This window comes from Hemiscyllium ocellatum, chromosome 11 (assembly GCF_020745735.1).
Source record: "Hemiscyllium ocellatum isolate sHemOce1 chromosome 11, sHemOce1.pat.X.cur, whole genome shotgun sequence".
In the NCBI taxonomy this organism is placed as follows: Eukaryota; Metazoa; Chordata; class Chondrichthyes; order Orectolobiformes; family Hemiscylliidae; genus Hemiscyllium; species Hemiscyllium ocellatum.
This window is the reverse complement of record NC_083411.1, coordinates 74641846-74657746: the sequence shown is the minus strand read 5'-3', so window position 1 is coordinate 74657746 and position 15901 is coordinate 74641846. Positions and strand designations below refer to the sequence as shown.

At 41.3% G+C, this 15901-nt stretch overlaps 1 protein-coding gene across 2 annotated transcripts in view; it reads left to right on the top strand.

Moving 5' to 3' along the window:
• Positions 1-369: 369 nt before the first annotated feature.
• LOC132820218 (uncharacterized) overlaps positions 370-15901 on the top strand; it is a 45135-nt gene continuing 29603 nt past the window's right edge. Inside the window, exons 1-4 of one of the 2 annotated variants that reach the window (XM_060832207.1) lie at positions 370-463; positions 1221-1404; positions 11797-11923; positions 14163-14292. In XM_060832207.1, the coding sequence (XP_060688190.1) occupies positions 11821-11923; positions 14163-14292 (233 nt within the window). In that variant the 5' untranslated portion in view covers positions 370-463; positions 1221-1404; positions 11797-11820. Of the gene's footprint in view, positions 464-1220; positions 1409-11796; positions 11924-14162; positions 14293-15901 lie in introns of both variants that reach the window. The other variant, XM_060832208.1, reaches the window with a different exon arrangement.

Sequence of the window (15901 nt, the reverse complement as noted above, 5' to 3'; positions counted from 1 at the left end):
CAAACTTCAGAAGTGATTGGGAATATTTTGACCAAGACACGCTTCTCTTTGTTTCACGTCTTCCGTGTAGCTAGCTAGCCTCTCTATATGTAGAATGGTCTATTGAGTGGTTTTAAGCTAGTGATGGTAGGAGATGATGCGTTAATGGAAAGATAGATTTTAGTTATAAAACTTGCCCCGCCCCAAGCCAGGGCTTTGACACTGATACTTACAGCGTTAAGTGGGTGTTCTCTACAGCTGCAAAACTAAGGTGCCACCTCCAGGTAGCTTGGAATTGAATCAAAGCTTCTGATTGGTAGCTGGGGCAGGCATAGAGACTAGTAACACACGCTAAGGCGGAGTCGGCTTCTCGGAAATGGACAAGGATGATACCAAGGCACCGAAACTTCAAGGAGGAGCTGGCGAAGACATCGACTGGGGGAAAGAAGGTGATCGGCCGGTAATGGACAAGTCGGCTTTGAAGGTAAGTGGACAAGGAGGGAGGAGGCACACTCTCACGTTAATGGAGAGGTATCTCAATCTGACCCTTGGGAAAGCTGACACTGTCTATCCTCTCATTCCTGATGAAGGGCTCCGGCCCGAAATATCGGTCCTCTTGCTCTTCAGATGCTGCTTGACCTGCTGTGCTTTTCCAGCAACACAAGGTCGATTCTGATCTCCAGCGTCTGCAGACCTCACTGTCTCCGACTTTCTATCTGTAACCGAGCTGGTATGACGAAGACCAGCCGTAAAAAAAAATACAATAAACAAGGCAACTAGTGAACCGTGTTAGAAGAATTTAACACAATTAATTTTGAGAAGACAAAATTAAAAAGGGATTTTAAAAACACGTTCTTCTTTCTCGTTCTAATAACTATCCCTTTTCCAACCTTTGCAACGCGATCACACAATTCCGCGTGACTCTGCCATCAAAATTTATTTCGGAATCCACATTGTTCAATATTATGCAAAATATAAAACATTTGAGAAAAGCTGTTTTTGCTCTGTTTGGACAGACCTCCTTATTTAAGTTAAATTTTATTGTCGAAAGTCAAAGTTGCTTATTTGAGTAAAATAATTCATTCCTTAGAGTGAAATTTCCACTTTATTGCTATCTATTTTGCTTAGCTCAGGTTATCGGACAACTCAGGAATTTTCATTTGCAGAAAGAACTTTATCAGGGATAAGCTGTTGTCATGGCGTTAACTTTTCTCTGCATGTCTGCCATGTCTTGTTTGCAGTAATCCATCAGCAGAGATTGTGTTTCGGACTTCTTCTATCCCCACATGGAATCGCCAGCAAATTCTCTTACTTCAGAATTGCTTCAAAGACCTGGCCGTTGCCGCTCCTTGAGGTTCCGGTGAACCGAGAACCAGCAGATTCCAACTTTTGGAATGTTTGGATTGAACAGTGAAGCTCGCCACCGTAGGTAACACTCTGTGAATCTTTTCAGGTGTTTTTCGTTCAGCGTGACACTAGAATCGGTTTAGAGTTAGAATTGTCACTTTAGAAAAAGTTAGTTGTCACTAGGTGTAGCAGAGCACTCCGCTCCCGAACCACCATCAAAGTTGTTTTGAAAGCGTGGTACTATTCAGTGCCATTGGTATCTGTCCAGCCATGCCAGATGATAGACAATCCCTTGTAGTGAGGAGTTCTCATATGGTGAGCCTTTGCTCTGGCTCCCAATGCCCGTGCTCAAGAGGTAGGCACTAACACAAAAACTGTCCATGAACCTGTTGTTGAGGGTGGTCACCTTGGTGGAACACGCCAGCCCACAGATGGGCTTGCTGTTTGCTTCTTTTGACAGCTTACCACTCCCACATTTCAATAATCAACGTTTAGGGCCCACAAGTCACACTGACAAGTATCCTTAAAGTGGAGCTTTGGGTGTGCCACATGGTCACCTGACTCTGGCGACATCTTCATACACAAGTCCTCATATTTGCAACTGAGCTGTTTCTGTGCATCAGAACATCCTCTAATTCATTTGTGGCAACACTCATGGAAGGTCTGTCCTCGAGAGCACTTTGTCTTGCCAGAAAACACCATAATTCTTAGAATCCCTAGTGTGGAAACAGGCCCCTCAGCCCAACATTGACCCTCCGAAGAGTATCCCATCCAAACCCATTCCTCTACATATACCCCTGACTATGCACCTAACTTTCACACCCCTGAACACTATGGGCAATTTAGCATGGCCAATTCACCTAACCTGCACATCTTTGGATTGTGGGAGGAAACTGGAAATATGCAGACACAGGGCGAATGTGCAAACTCCACATAGACAGTCACCTGAGGATGGAATTGAACCTGGGTCCATGGCACTCAGAGGAAATGGTTGATCCTGTTTTCCTGGTAGCTTTAATTCACCCATGCTTCAGAGCCTCACAGAGACCTGTTGCGAACCTTATAAAGCATTGGCTTGCTTATACAGGCTAGCTTGGCATTCTTTTTATTCTATGTGCACTTCCTGAGTTGGCCAAAGGTAGGAGCTGCTTTCCTTCTGAATGCATCAATCTCTGCATCAAGGGATCAAGGTAGTAGAATTTAATAATCACTTCTCATTGGGTACTATTTCATATGATTAATGGCAGGCATACAAGGGCCTATTATTTTCTTGACCCTAGTCAGCGAGAACAAGTTATAGACCCAGGAGAGACAGTCTGTACCCCTTTGTAGTTGCATTTCCAGGTGGTATTTAGTGACAGCATTAGTGAGTCAGAGTAATTTTAAGCAGGATAGAAGAAAGAATGCAGTATTAATACAACCATGTCGCATACTTTATGAGCTATTTCAGTCTTTGACACAGATTTCCCAAAACACAAAAATGGGCTTGAGGAGCTGCATGACTGTGCTGTTCCATCCTATGTCATTAGCCTTACATTGACACAAGCACACATTTATACAACACCTTTCACAATTTCAGCTTGTCCCAAATCGTTGAATAGTTAATGTGTAATACTCCTGTCATTTGAATGTTTCACACACTGGTTAATTCTATTTATTATGAATTAATTAGGTCTAGGATTCCTTTTGTTGAAAGAAATCTCTGAATCAGAACACTTCAGAATATCCAGGCTATCACTATTAAAATGCTAACACCACTAATTTAAGCAGACGAAATGTATTTTTGTGTGGACTCAAAACGGACATGATGCTTGTGTACTTTCATTACAGCCAACTTGTTTAATGGCTGTTTCAATGGATTAGTTTTACATTTAAACATTACTGGAGGGTAATGTTGCTATTGTGACATCTGAGAGGGAGGAAGTAAGTAAGAAAAATATGCCTTCTCTGGCCTCCACCAATTTACTCAGACATTTTTATAGATCGGCCAACTTGCCTTACTAATTAGAAATTATAGCACTGATGTGGAGTTAAGTTGAAGTAGGAAATCAACAATTGACTTAGAGAAAGAGGAACAACAGCTTTGAAAGCTATTTCAAAGTTGTGAAACTTGACTAACTGCTAGCACTCTCTTCTTTGAGCTAGGATGTTATAAGTTCAAAAGCACATACCTAAAATGTGAGCACATGATCTAGGTAACATTCTAGTGCAGTATGAGGGCATGTTACACTGATTAGAGTTATCATCTTTCAACTGAAACATTAAACCAAGCAGGAAAGATCTCTCAGGTAGTCATAAAAGTTGAGTCTTTCTTTTTGAACAAGAACTGTCTGGCACTTATCACGTAACTAACACCATGGAAACAGAGTATCTAGTCATATAGTCATAGAGGTCTACAACACAGAAAAAACCCTTTGGTCCATCGAATAAGCAGCTTTATCTTATTTTCCTGCTGCCACAGCCTGAGGAAAAGATCATTTAACTGTAAGTTCTTTTATCAGGACTTTTCATTTTGCACTTCTTAGGACAATTCGCAAGAATATCAATAAAGGAGAAAACCACAAGTAACAATAAAATCATTCATATAACTCTATTTGTTCATTGATTCAATGGTCAGTGCATATGTTAGGACCAGGAAGCCTGGGTTCAAGCTCCATTTGCTCCAGAGATGTGTAATAACATCCCTGAACAGGTTGATTAGAAATACCTACACATTGGGGTCTGAGCACTGGCACACCAAAATTATGCTAGGACCCTCAGAGAAGCTGCGTGTATGAGCACCATACAATGTAGGGGGAACATTGCTTACTGGTAACCTCAGAAAGAAAGCCCAAACTATTTGTTCACCACAGAAGTTTGATGCTGAAGCAAGGCACTGCAAAGCCACCCTATTGGATAATGGCTATCTTGATCAGATCATCTCACACTGTAAATCTCTCAAATTCATGAAATGCACTAAGGTGGTCACTCTTGATTCTAAAAAGTACCCAGCCTGCTTCAGACTATCCTGGAATGTTGAGCAACTGGTGAAGTTATCTGTTTCATACTGTTACTGTTCAGTAGCAGCACAAGTGGTGTTTGCTATCAAGCCAAAAAGACATTATGTACTCTTTGCTCCCTTCCCCTACCCTCCTCTCTGACCTATCACCTCCATCCCCACCCCCATTCACCTATTGTACTCTTTACTACCTTCTCCCCAGCCCACCAACCCCCCTTCACCCCCTATTTATCTCTCCACCCTGGAGGCTTCCTGCCTGTATTCCTGATGAAAGGCTTTTGCCCGAAACGTCGATTTTCCTGCTCCTCAGATGCTGCCTGACCTGCTGTGCTTTCCCAGCACCACTCTGATCTAAACTCTGGTTTCCAGCATCTGCAGTCCTCACTTTTGCCAAAAACACATGACACCTATCCCACCAATGAGTAATGGTAGATTGCTGAAGTACGCTTGGTATTTGAACAATATGTCCCAAAGACTGGCGGATCAATCAAGCAGCATATCAATTTATTAGTTCACGGCAGCAAGTTACTGGCAAAGTTCGCAACACAGGTCCAACATCAGGTATGATTCTGTAATTGGACAATTCTTGCTGGATAATCCTGGGTATTTAAAAAAATACACTAGCACCCAATTCAGGATTGCCAGGATGTTCACTGTATGGTGCAATTAATTATACTGCAAACCACATGTAATAATGTGCCCTGTTCTTTGCAGACCGAAAGAACATGTGCATGCACTGTGCTTGTTTCAAATCAACAATATATTTGATAGGAATTCATTGGTTCATTTTACAGGACAACACCCTCTCCAAACAGAGTCAACCTGCCTGATTTAAAATGTAAACAAATTCTGACCGTTAACTGTCAAACATTATTAGAGTGGTGCTGGAAAAGCACAGCAGGTCAGGCAGCATCCGAGTGGCAGGAAAATCGATGTTCCGGGCAAAAGCCCTTCATCAGGAATGAGGCAGGGAGCCTTCAGAGTGGAGAGATAACTGGAAGAGGAATGGGGCTGGGGAGAAGGTGGCTAAGAGTAAAATAGGTGGATGGAGGTGGGGATGAAGGTGATAGGTTGCAGAAGAGGGTGAGGTGGATAGGTGGGAAGGACGATTGGCAGGTAGGACAGGTCATGAGGATGGTGCTGAGCTGGCAGGCTGGAACTGGGGTAAGGTGGGGGGAGGGGAAATGAGGAAACTGGTGAAGTCCACATTGATTTTCTGGGGTTGAAGTGTTCCGGGGCGGAAGATGAGGCGTTCTTCCTCCAGGCATCGGTTTGTGAGGGAGTGGTGGTGGAGGAGGCCCAGGACCTCCATATCCTCGGCAGAGTGGGAGGGGAAGTTGAAATGTTCGGCCACAGGGCGGTGGGTTGATTGGTGTTGGTGTCCCGGAGATGTTCCCTAAAGCGCTCTGGGAGAAGGCGTCCAGTCTCCCCAGTGCAAAGGAGACTGCATCGGGAGCAACGGGTACAATAAATGACATTGGTGGATGTGCAGGTGAAACTTTGATGAATGTGGAAGGCTCCTTTGGGGCCTTGCATGGAGGTGGGGTGGAGGTGTGGGCACAGGTTTTGCAATTCTTGCGGTGGCTGGGGAGGGTGCCAGGATGGGAGGGTGGTTTGTTGGGGGGGCGTGGACCTGATCAGGTAGTCACGGAGGGAACAGTCTTTGTGGAAAGTGGATAGGTGTGGAGAGGGAAATATATCCCTGGTGGTGGCGGAAATGTCGGTGGATGATGCATTTTTTGCGGAGGTTGGTAGGATAGAAGGGGAGTACTGGGGGGGTTCAGTCCTTGTTGCAATTGGAGGGGTGGGGTTTGAGGGTGGAGGTGCGGGACGTGGCTGAGATGTGTTGGAGGGCATCTTCAACCACGTGGGAAGGGAAATTGCGGTCTTTAAAGAAGGAGGCCATCTGGTGTGTTCTGTGGTGGAACTGGTCCTCCTGGGAGCAGAAATGGCAGAGGCAGAGGAATTGTCAAGCATTATTACCTAAGTCCACTTGCAAGCCAATCGGCACTCTTCTCACATGTCAAATAAATGCTGGTTTTCTTCTTTGTTGGTATTCTTGCAAATTGTCCTGTTAAGTGCAATTTAAAAAGTGTCAACAAAATCTGCATTCTTTCAGAGGGTGGCGGCAAGGGATGTTCACGTTTTGCATGACTAAATCACTAAGTTCTATCATTGAATTCTATGATGTTTTATGGACTGTATAGTTGATAGATTTTAATTGTATGGTATTTTGCTTAGCCGGTGCCAAATTTCTGAATTTATAAAATCAGGCCTGACTATACAATAAGTTTGAACTGAAATTTTTCCATCTCAGAACAAAGTCAACTGGGAGTTTTGAACACAGAATGATTGCCAATGATGATATTCCTTGATTAGACATTATGGCATCTATTCAGTTGTGTTACATGCATGCATTTGAAATAAATGTTCCAGTTCGATTGTTGGAAAATTCATCTGGTTCACTAATGTCCTTTAGGGAAGGAAACTGCCATCCTTACCTGGTCGGACCTACATGTTACTCCAGACCCACAGCAATGTAGTTGACTCTTAACTAGCCTCTGGGCAATTAGGGATGGGCATTAAACAATGGCCTAGCCAGAGAAGCCCTCACCCCGTGAATATAAGTTTCTTTTATCAAATTAATAAATAGTTTCAGCTTATTTTTCCATTTACTTTAAACTTGTGTCAAATGTCTTTGTAGATACCTGTTACCTGACGGTAAGCGGGTTTGGTAACATCTGTCATGAGAGAAACAGAATTAGCATTTTGAGACCAAAACTGAAAGGGATTGGGAATTATTTTTAATACTTTTGACAGAGGCAGAGAGGAAGGCAAAAGGAACAGACTGTGTAGACATCCAGTGCAAAAGACAAAGGTTTGGTAGTAGTGGTGATGGAGAAAGTGTGATGTAAAGTGGATGTAATTGAAGGTGTGAAAGGGAGGGAATGGGTCCCTTCTACTGAGAACAAAGTAAACAAGACACAATCAAAAAAAGGAGGTGGAGAATGTAAGAAAGAGGAGGGCAGGCATCATGCAGTAATGCTCGAAGTTATGGAATTTGGTATTGAGTCTGAGAGGCTGTAAAGTGTCAAAGTAGGAATGTGGTGTTGGTCCTCAAGCTTGTGTTATGCTTCATTGGAACATTAGTTTGGAGGTCACGTTGTTAATGAAAGAAATTAAAATAATAGGAGCTCTCTGAAAATATCTGTATTTCAAGAGTTTTACTTAAGAAAAATGCCATTAGGCACTGTGACACAGGTAGACAACAGTACAATCTATATTTTGCTAATTGAATGTAGTTTTGTTCATTCTTCACCTGAATTTGTGATATCTACAACATTATTCATTGAGAAGATGGAGGGATGATTTAATGGGAACATTTAAAATTGTCAAAGAATTTGATGGAGTGAATAAACAAAAATGTTTAGAGTCACTGGAAGTTCAGTAATCAGAAGTCTCTCTTTAAGGTAATTGCCATAATAATCCAACTCTTGAGGAGAGGGAATTTAAAAAGTGAGCTGTCATGACTTGGAATCATTGACTGGGAATGCTGGTGAAAGCAGATGAAATAGGAACGTCCAAAAGGAAATTAGTTACTACTGGAGGCAAAAAAGAGACAATTGCAGGGCATCAGAGAAAGAGTTGGCGTGATGGGACTGACTGGGGAGCTGTTCCAAAGAATGTGCACAAGTCTGATGGGCCAAATGAGTGCTTCTGTGTGGTTTGAATCGATGAAACGTAAGAATATCAAATTTTAAATTTGTCAACCTTTTAAAATTTAGATACATTTTAGAAGTAAAAAAAAGTGCCTTGTGGTCATACATGTGGACATTTCACTCATGATATTGAACAGGTGAACACTTAGAATTCAGAAACAAAAACATTTTTTGACTGACATTTCTTGTTTTAAAATTGCAATTGGTTATAAGTATATTAATCAGGTTCCCACTTCGCGGAATCTCAGTTATTATTTTCAAAATAGATGTCCTTTGGAACTTGGCTCAACACCAACTGTGTGATTGACTGGGAAAAATAACTGAGAGAATTAGGGAGAGCAAAATGGGTAGGTAAAACCAAGTGGAAAAGGAAGATATGTGGGGAGAGAGAGATTAACAAGGACCCACCAGGGACTGTAATGTTATCAGCCCTGAAATTTCCAGTCTTTTACACATTATACTTAGACAATTATTGGCTTATTTACTGAAAACAAGAATTTCTGATGCCCACAGAGGAGTAAAGAACCATGACACACAACAACAGAAACAGTGGGGACAGTTACAGAATTGCCAAATAATAAAGATTCTACTGATTGTTAACCAACAATTTAATAAAACACAACTGCAAAATCTGACATTGAAACAGCTAGGCAGTAAGACATGAGTTTTTGAGAACCAATGAACAAATGTTTATGTTTCAAAATCTACATAGTTAATTTATCCAACATTTTATTCCATTTATTTCAGGGCAAGAACAAATAAAAAGCAGCACAGTGTGTAGAAGTGTTTGATTTGGAAGTGATTGAAAGGAGATGACAATGCTGAAATTATGAAATTTGTCTTAGGAAGGGGAATAAACTATGAAACATAAAAGGAAGAGAACATTATCCAATGTTACAAGGGAGTGCTCAGCAGTTGACAAGAGTCAACCTACCAGGTTTAAAATTTAAACAAAGCTTCGCACTTAACTATCCATCATCAGACCAGCAAATTCCTTACAACATTCCTACCAATCAAAGTCTACTTGATATCCAATTAGCACTCTGCTCTTATACAACATGAATGTGATTTTCTCTTTATGCTGGTATTTCTTGTGAACTGTCATTGTAAGTGCAAAACATAAAGCTTTAAAATGTTGTGGGTTTTTCTCAGGAATACTGAAAAATCATGTTGGGACTACCACAAACAGTGGGTTGATCCTGTGATGTGTGAAGTGGAAACTTGATTTGATAACGCTTGCTGTTCTTTGTGGAATTCTGGCATTTTTTGAAATTTTACATTTTAAACAAAAAAGTAATTTTTTTGCATTAGCCATAATAAATTACACATTTTACAAGATCATAATGCCCAAGATAATACCCTGGTTAAGATAGCGAATATAGAGAAAGCAAAAGGAAAACCTAAACAATCATTTGCCACTGTCACCCACTTTATGTTGCTTATTTGACCCTGTCAAAGAAGTTTGATCTTTTAGTATTAGATACAAAAACAGTGAGGGACAACAGTCACTCAGATGCACAAAATTGTGGCTTGCACCAACAGTAACCAGGAGATAAATATTTTGAAGTGAGCTGCAGCTGACCACTAGTTTATCTATTTTAATCTCAGGATGTTATGAGCATTAACTTGTCGAATGCAAATTTTCTGGGTCATCTCCCCAGTTTCCACTGGTAATGACAATTTAGCTGTGAACATGTCAGCAAACAAAATATCTTTCAAAGCAGATTGCAAACATTTCACAACAAACAAATCAAAGTTCCACTTCACGCACCACAGAATCAACTCACTCTTTATGGCAATCCAGACATGGTTTTTCAATATTCCTGAGAAAAACCCACAACATGTTTAAGCTTTACATTTTGCACTCATCATGACAGTTCACAAGAAATACCAGCATAAAGAGAAAATCACATTCATGTTGTACAAGAGTGGTGATTGGATATCAAGTAGACTTTGATTGGTGGGAATGTTGTAAGGAATTCACTGGTCTGATGATGGACAGTTAAGTGCGAAGCTTTGTTTAAATTTTAAACCTGATAGGTTGACTCTTGTCAATCGCTGAGCACTCTCCTGTCAGATAGGATAATGCTCTCTTCCCTTTATGTTGTGTTTCTTGTGAATTTTCAAGGTGAAAAGCTGTGACAAAGTGAGTTACTTTTCAGCAATCTTCAAGTTCTGAATATTTCTGATGTTTAAAATTAGATAAAAGTTCACTATCCCTCCAAAACCAATTCCACCCACTAGTTGGAGAACAAGCTAGAGACCCACACCATTCTGGTGGGATTCTCTGAATGAATTAAGTGCCTCTCAAGACAGTAAAGTGGTCATCTTTGGATATTCCTCAGGGTTTAGGACTACAGCATCAGAGATCCTGCACACCAAGAGCTCCTGGTGCATCAGAGTCCTGCACCTTTCCAGTAGTAACTGCACCACCAGAAATGGGGTGCTGCCATTATTACAGTGAGGCCTTCCCCACAGATCATTCTGAGATCCTTTCCTGGAGGGAGTCGAGTGGGAAAGATTGGGAGTTGCCAGGAAAAGGGAAGGGAGGATGCGTGGGGAGAGGAGTGAGTTGTGCTGAATGGGTGGGCTCCCTCACCAGGCACCTCCTGCCTGATGCCAGCTCCTACACACTAAATTCCTTTGAAAGAGGGAGTCCCAGCAGTGCTTTCCGGAGAAGGCATGGGAGATGTGTGTCAGCTTGGAAGAATTCCTGAGCCAATGCCAAATCTTGGGGAAAAGGACATTTAAGGAACCTGTTATTGGGCTTCTTTAGCAAATCTCCATGTTCCCCACCTCACTCCATTTCTGCTGCTGACTTAATGGGATGGGATTTCCTGCCAGCAGAAATGGAATGTATGGCCTCTCCTGCAAATATGTAGGCATCTCCACCAACTAACTGGTTCTGGCAGTCTCATAAAACTTGTTTCTTGCATGACTTCGTTGTCTTTAGACTTGACTATTCCAGTCCTGTCATGAATGGACTCCTGTCTTTCATCCATTGTGATCGTGAGGTAATTTTAGCATTTAGTGCCTATATGCTAACTCACATCAAATACTATCCACCTATCCTTACTCTCTAATCAACATTAACTTATAGTATGGTAGCATTTTAATTTTAAGATGCTGATCCTTGTTTTCAGATCACTCAATAGCTCCCTATCTCTCTGATGTCCTCCAGCCTTACAACTCTATGAATTATAAAACCAAAAATACTGCAGATACTGGAAATCTGAAATAAAGTCCTCAAGAAGCTCAACAGGTCTGGCAATATCTTTGGAAACAGAAACAGGGTTAACTTTCGAGTTTGATATGACTTCTTCAGAGTGAAGAAGAGTCTTATCAGACGTGAAAGGTTACCCTGTTTTCTTTCTGCAGATGTTTCCAGAACTGCTGAAGTGCAGAACTGCAATTCCTGTTTAACTCTCTGGATTATACTGTGCTGTGCCAAACTTGGCCATTGCCACATTGCCAAATTTGTTTGCTTGGCCATTGATCTCATGCCTATGCTGTAAGCTCCAAACTTCCCTTTTCTCTGCCCCTCTCCTCCTTTAATATGCTCCTTAAAAAAAACTCTGACCAACTGTTTCGTCATCTGCTCTAATAATACCTTATGAAACACAGTGCCATATTTTGTTTGATAACACGACTGTGAAATGTTTCTTGCATTAAAGACTTTGCGTATCTAACTGCAAGCTGATGCAAGGCTCTGAGGAAAGAACCCTGCAGTAATGTGTTGTATTAATTCTGCAGGATATATAATGCTGTCCAGCAAAAATGCTTCAAAATGTCAATGAGACACTTTTGGCTACATGGGTGGATGCAAGCATGGCTAAGTCTGCAGTATGGACTGTAATGTTCTTGCATCTTCTTTTGCACGGTAAGTTCTTTTATTAGTTACAGTCATACTATCATTATTAAACTAAAGCAAACATGCAATAGTTGAATAAGTTTAAATCAGACCCATCCTGTTGTGCAACCTTTTCACAATTATAGAAACAAAGTCACTTTGTTTAAAGAGATACGCCTTCAGTAGTTGATATTCACTTGAATTTTGCTGTCAGCCCAAAATTAACAATGCTACTAGCCTTTCATTGCTTTTACACGTGGGCTTTTGCACTGGAAACTCAAATTATCTGGAACCAAAACAGAACTGCGCTGGGAGATCTGGTGTGTCTCTTTAACCAAAACGTTGAAGAAATCTTGACAGAGTTATGCAGAGTTCAGGAAATGTGACTTCGATGATTTAATTCAATGGAAAAATCATATATCAAAGGTAAAATAAAATGAGGGAAAGAAAGTTTGTTTAGGTGAGTGCGATATGAGATTGAAAGAAGGAAAATGTACGAAGTGTTTTTTATTTAGGTTTAAATTTTATTAAATTCTCCAACAATAATTAAGATCTGAACAATTCCAATCCATGTGAGTAGAATTTATTTTCACTGCCGGAGAGGTTCTTTGGCAAAATCATGCTGGAGAAAATTCATTAACGCTTGAATGCATAAGGCCTCTGTTTTTTTGGTGTTTAATGAGCATGTTGTAGAGAAGTATCATAATTTAGTTCCATTCTTGAGTTTTCATGTTGAGCTTCTCGGTATGATGTTATTGTAATGAAGTTCAGAAAACAACTTCCTGATTTCCATATAAGACCATTCTGCTATAGGAAGGATGTTGGTTTGAAAGGTTTCAGAAAAGGTTTAAAGGGTGTTGCCAAGTTGGAGGGTTTGAGCTATAGGGACAAGTTAAATAGACTGGGGCTATTTTCCCCGGAGCTTCAGAAGCTGAGGGTGATCTTAGGTTCATAAAATCATGAGGAGCAAGGGTAAGGTAAATAGACAAGGTCCTGTCTCCAGGGTGGGGGAGTCCAAAACTAAAAGGCATAGGCTTAAGATGAGATAGAACTAGGTGCTATCAGTACATGTGTATACTATTCCCAGATGATTCAAACCACTGTCTTTTTCTCACTATTCATTAAATATTCTTTATTCTACCTATTGAAGGTTCTGTATTGTACACTTTCTAAAGTGTCTTTTATAATTTGTTAAGATTGAAAACACTGAATTTCCTGTTTTAATCTGTGCCTCTGGTGATTCAAGAGACCTTTTGCAGCTGGAATGCTAATGGAGTCATAGAGCTATTCAGCATGGAAACAGACTCTTCAGTCCAACTCGTCCACACTGACCAGATATCCTAAACTATTCTAGTCTCATTTGTTAGTATTTGGCCTATATCCCTCTGAAGCCCTCCTATTCATGTACTCATCCAGATGCCTTTTAAATATTGTGATCATACCAGCCTCCACCCCTTTCTCTTGCAGTTCATTCCATACACACATCTACCTCACATGAAAAAGTTGCCCCTCAGATCCCTTTTAAGTCTTTCTCTGCTCACCTTAAACCTATGCTCTCTAGTATTGTTCTTCCCTACCCTGGGAAAAGGACCTTGGCTATTCACCCTATCCATCATCCGCCTTGGGATCCTCCAACCACACACAATCAATGTCGATTTCACCAGTTTCCTCACCACCCCTACCCTCACTTTATCCCAGATCTGACCCTCCAACTCAGCACCACCCTCTTGAACAGTTCCACCTGTCCATCATCTTCCTTCCCACCTATCTGCTCCACCCTCTACTCTGACTTATTGCTATCACCCCGCCCCCCCATCTTCATCTACCAATCACCTTCCTGGCTACCTTCTCCTCAGCCCCCACACCTCCCATTTATCTCTCAGCCTCCTTGCCCCCTAACCCTATCCATCAAAATTCCTGATGAAGTGCTTGTGCCTGAAATGTTGACTCTCCTGTCTGACCTGCTGTGCTTTTCCTGTGCATGTTCCTCATCATTTTAATAAAGCTCTGTAAGGCCACCCCTCAGCCTCTGATGGGTTCAGGGGCAAAAAGCCCCAGCCTATTCAGCCTCTCCCTGTAGCCTCTCAGAACCTCCAATCCCAGTAATCTTTTCTGCACTCTCTCATGTTTAACAGCATTTTTGCTGAAATGCTTCTGTTTGACCAGTGAGTCCAGTCTGCCAAGGTGCAAGTGTGGTAAAATTTGTGGTCAGTGAGAATCTGCATTTCCCTTTCTGTATAAGAAGGCTAAATGTATATTTGTTCTTTAGTTTTAGGTCAACTACCTGCACCACAGAATGTAAAATTAACCTCTGTAAACTTAAAGCACATTGTAACATGGAAACCAGGAACGGGTTCACCCCCAGGTACACAGTACACTGTCGAAACTAGTATGCTATGGTAAGTATCTGTGTGTTAGCGTTGGATTTCTGAAATATTTCCACGGTGAATATATTGTGGTTTCTCAATTCAGTCTCTGTATGTGGTGTTGCTGCCACATAAGCAGGTATTCCTGTTTTAGTTGCTGAAAATGTGTTGCTGGAAAAGCGCAGCAGGTCAGGCAGCATCCAAGGAGCAGGAGATTCGACGTTTCGGGCATAAGCCCTTCTTCAGGAATGATTCCTGAAGAAGGGCTTATGCCCGAAACGTCGACTCTTCTGCTCCTTGGTTGCTGCCTGACCTGCTGCGCTTTTCCAGCAACACATTTTCAGCTCTGATCTCCAGTGTCTGAAGACCTCACTTTCTCCTCCATTCCTGTTTTAGTTGCCCGGGAACAGATAATTTTGAGCTTCTTTGTATTCCTGCAGTTTTTCTGAGGAAGGCACATCTGTTTTGCTATTAGGGAATGATTTCTAAGATTATGATGCACAAATGAGCAATGGACTGCATATTTCTGAAAGTGGGATTGTGTGTGACTTAATATTTCCATGTCCCTGATCCCTTTGCCATCTGTTTGGCAGAGGTCATGTGTTTGGGAGTTGCTGTCAAAGAAGGTTGGGGACATTGCTGCAGTGTACATTGGAGATGGCAAGTACTGTGGGCATGATGAACCAGTGGTGAAGGGAATGAACGAAGGTGTAGTTGCTTTGCTTTACTAAGTGCCGCCAGTAGAACCTATGCTAAAAGCCATGTTGATTTCAAGTCATTTGAAGTCATTTCAAGCTAAATACAACAGTGGAATGATAGCTGTATATTCTTGAGAAGAGTTGGAAGCAAAATGAATCAGGAGCACAAATTGATAATTCAAACTCCTCAAATTCAATGAGCTCCTACTTTGTGTAATAGTAACTTTTACAAATTATCCAATGCTTTAATAGATTGGTTGTATTTAACCTGCTAATATGCATGACAGCAGTAGTCTTCATGAAATCTTGACAAATCTTTTGAGTATTTACAGTAATTTAAAATAGAATCAAAATACATCATTATATGATTACCTATATCTTAATGACAACAAATCTCTGTGCAACAACAAAAAAAATGTCCTGGACCCATTGGCAATTACTTTAAACCTATAGATTTATAGAAAAAGACCCATCGGCCCAACTCACCCATGCTGACCAGCTATCCTAAGTTAAAGGCCAGATGCCTTTTAAATGTTATCATACCAGCCTGCACCCCTTCCTTTGGCAGCTCATTCCATACACACACTGTGTGAAAATGTTGTCACTTAGGTCCCTTTGAAATCTTTCCCCTCTCACCTTAAACGCATCCCCTCTAGTTCTGGACTCCCCCACCCTGGGAAAAAGACCTTGTCTATTTACCCTATATGTGCCCCTCATGATTTTATAAACTTCTAGAAAGTCACCCCTCAGCCTCCAATGTTTCAGGGAAAACAGACCCAGCCTATTCAGCCTCTCACAATACATCAAACCCTCCAACCTTGGCAACATCCTTGTAAATCTTTCCTGAACCCTTTCAAGTTTTGCAACATCTTTCTACCACAGGGAGATCAGAATTGCATGCAGTATTTCAAAAGTGGCCTAACCAAAGTCCTGCACAGCTGCAC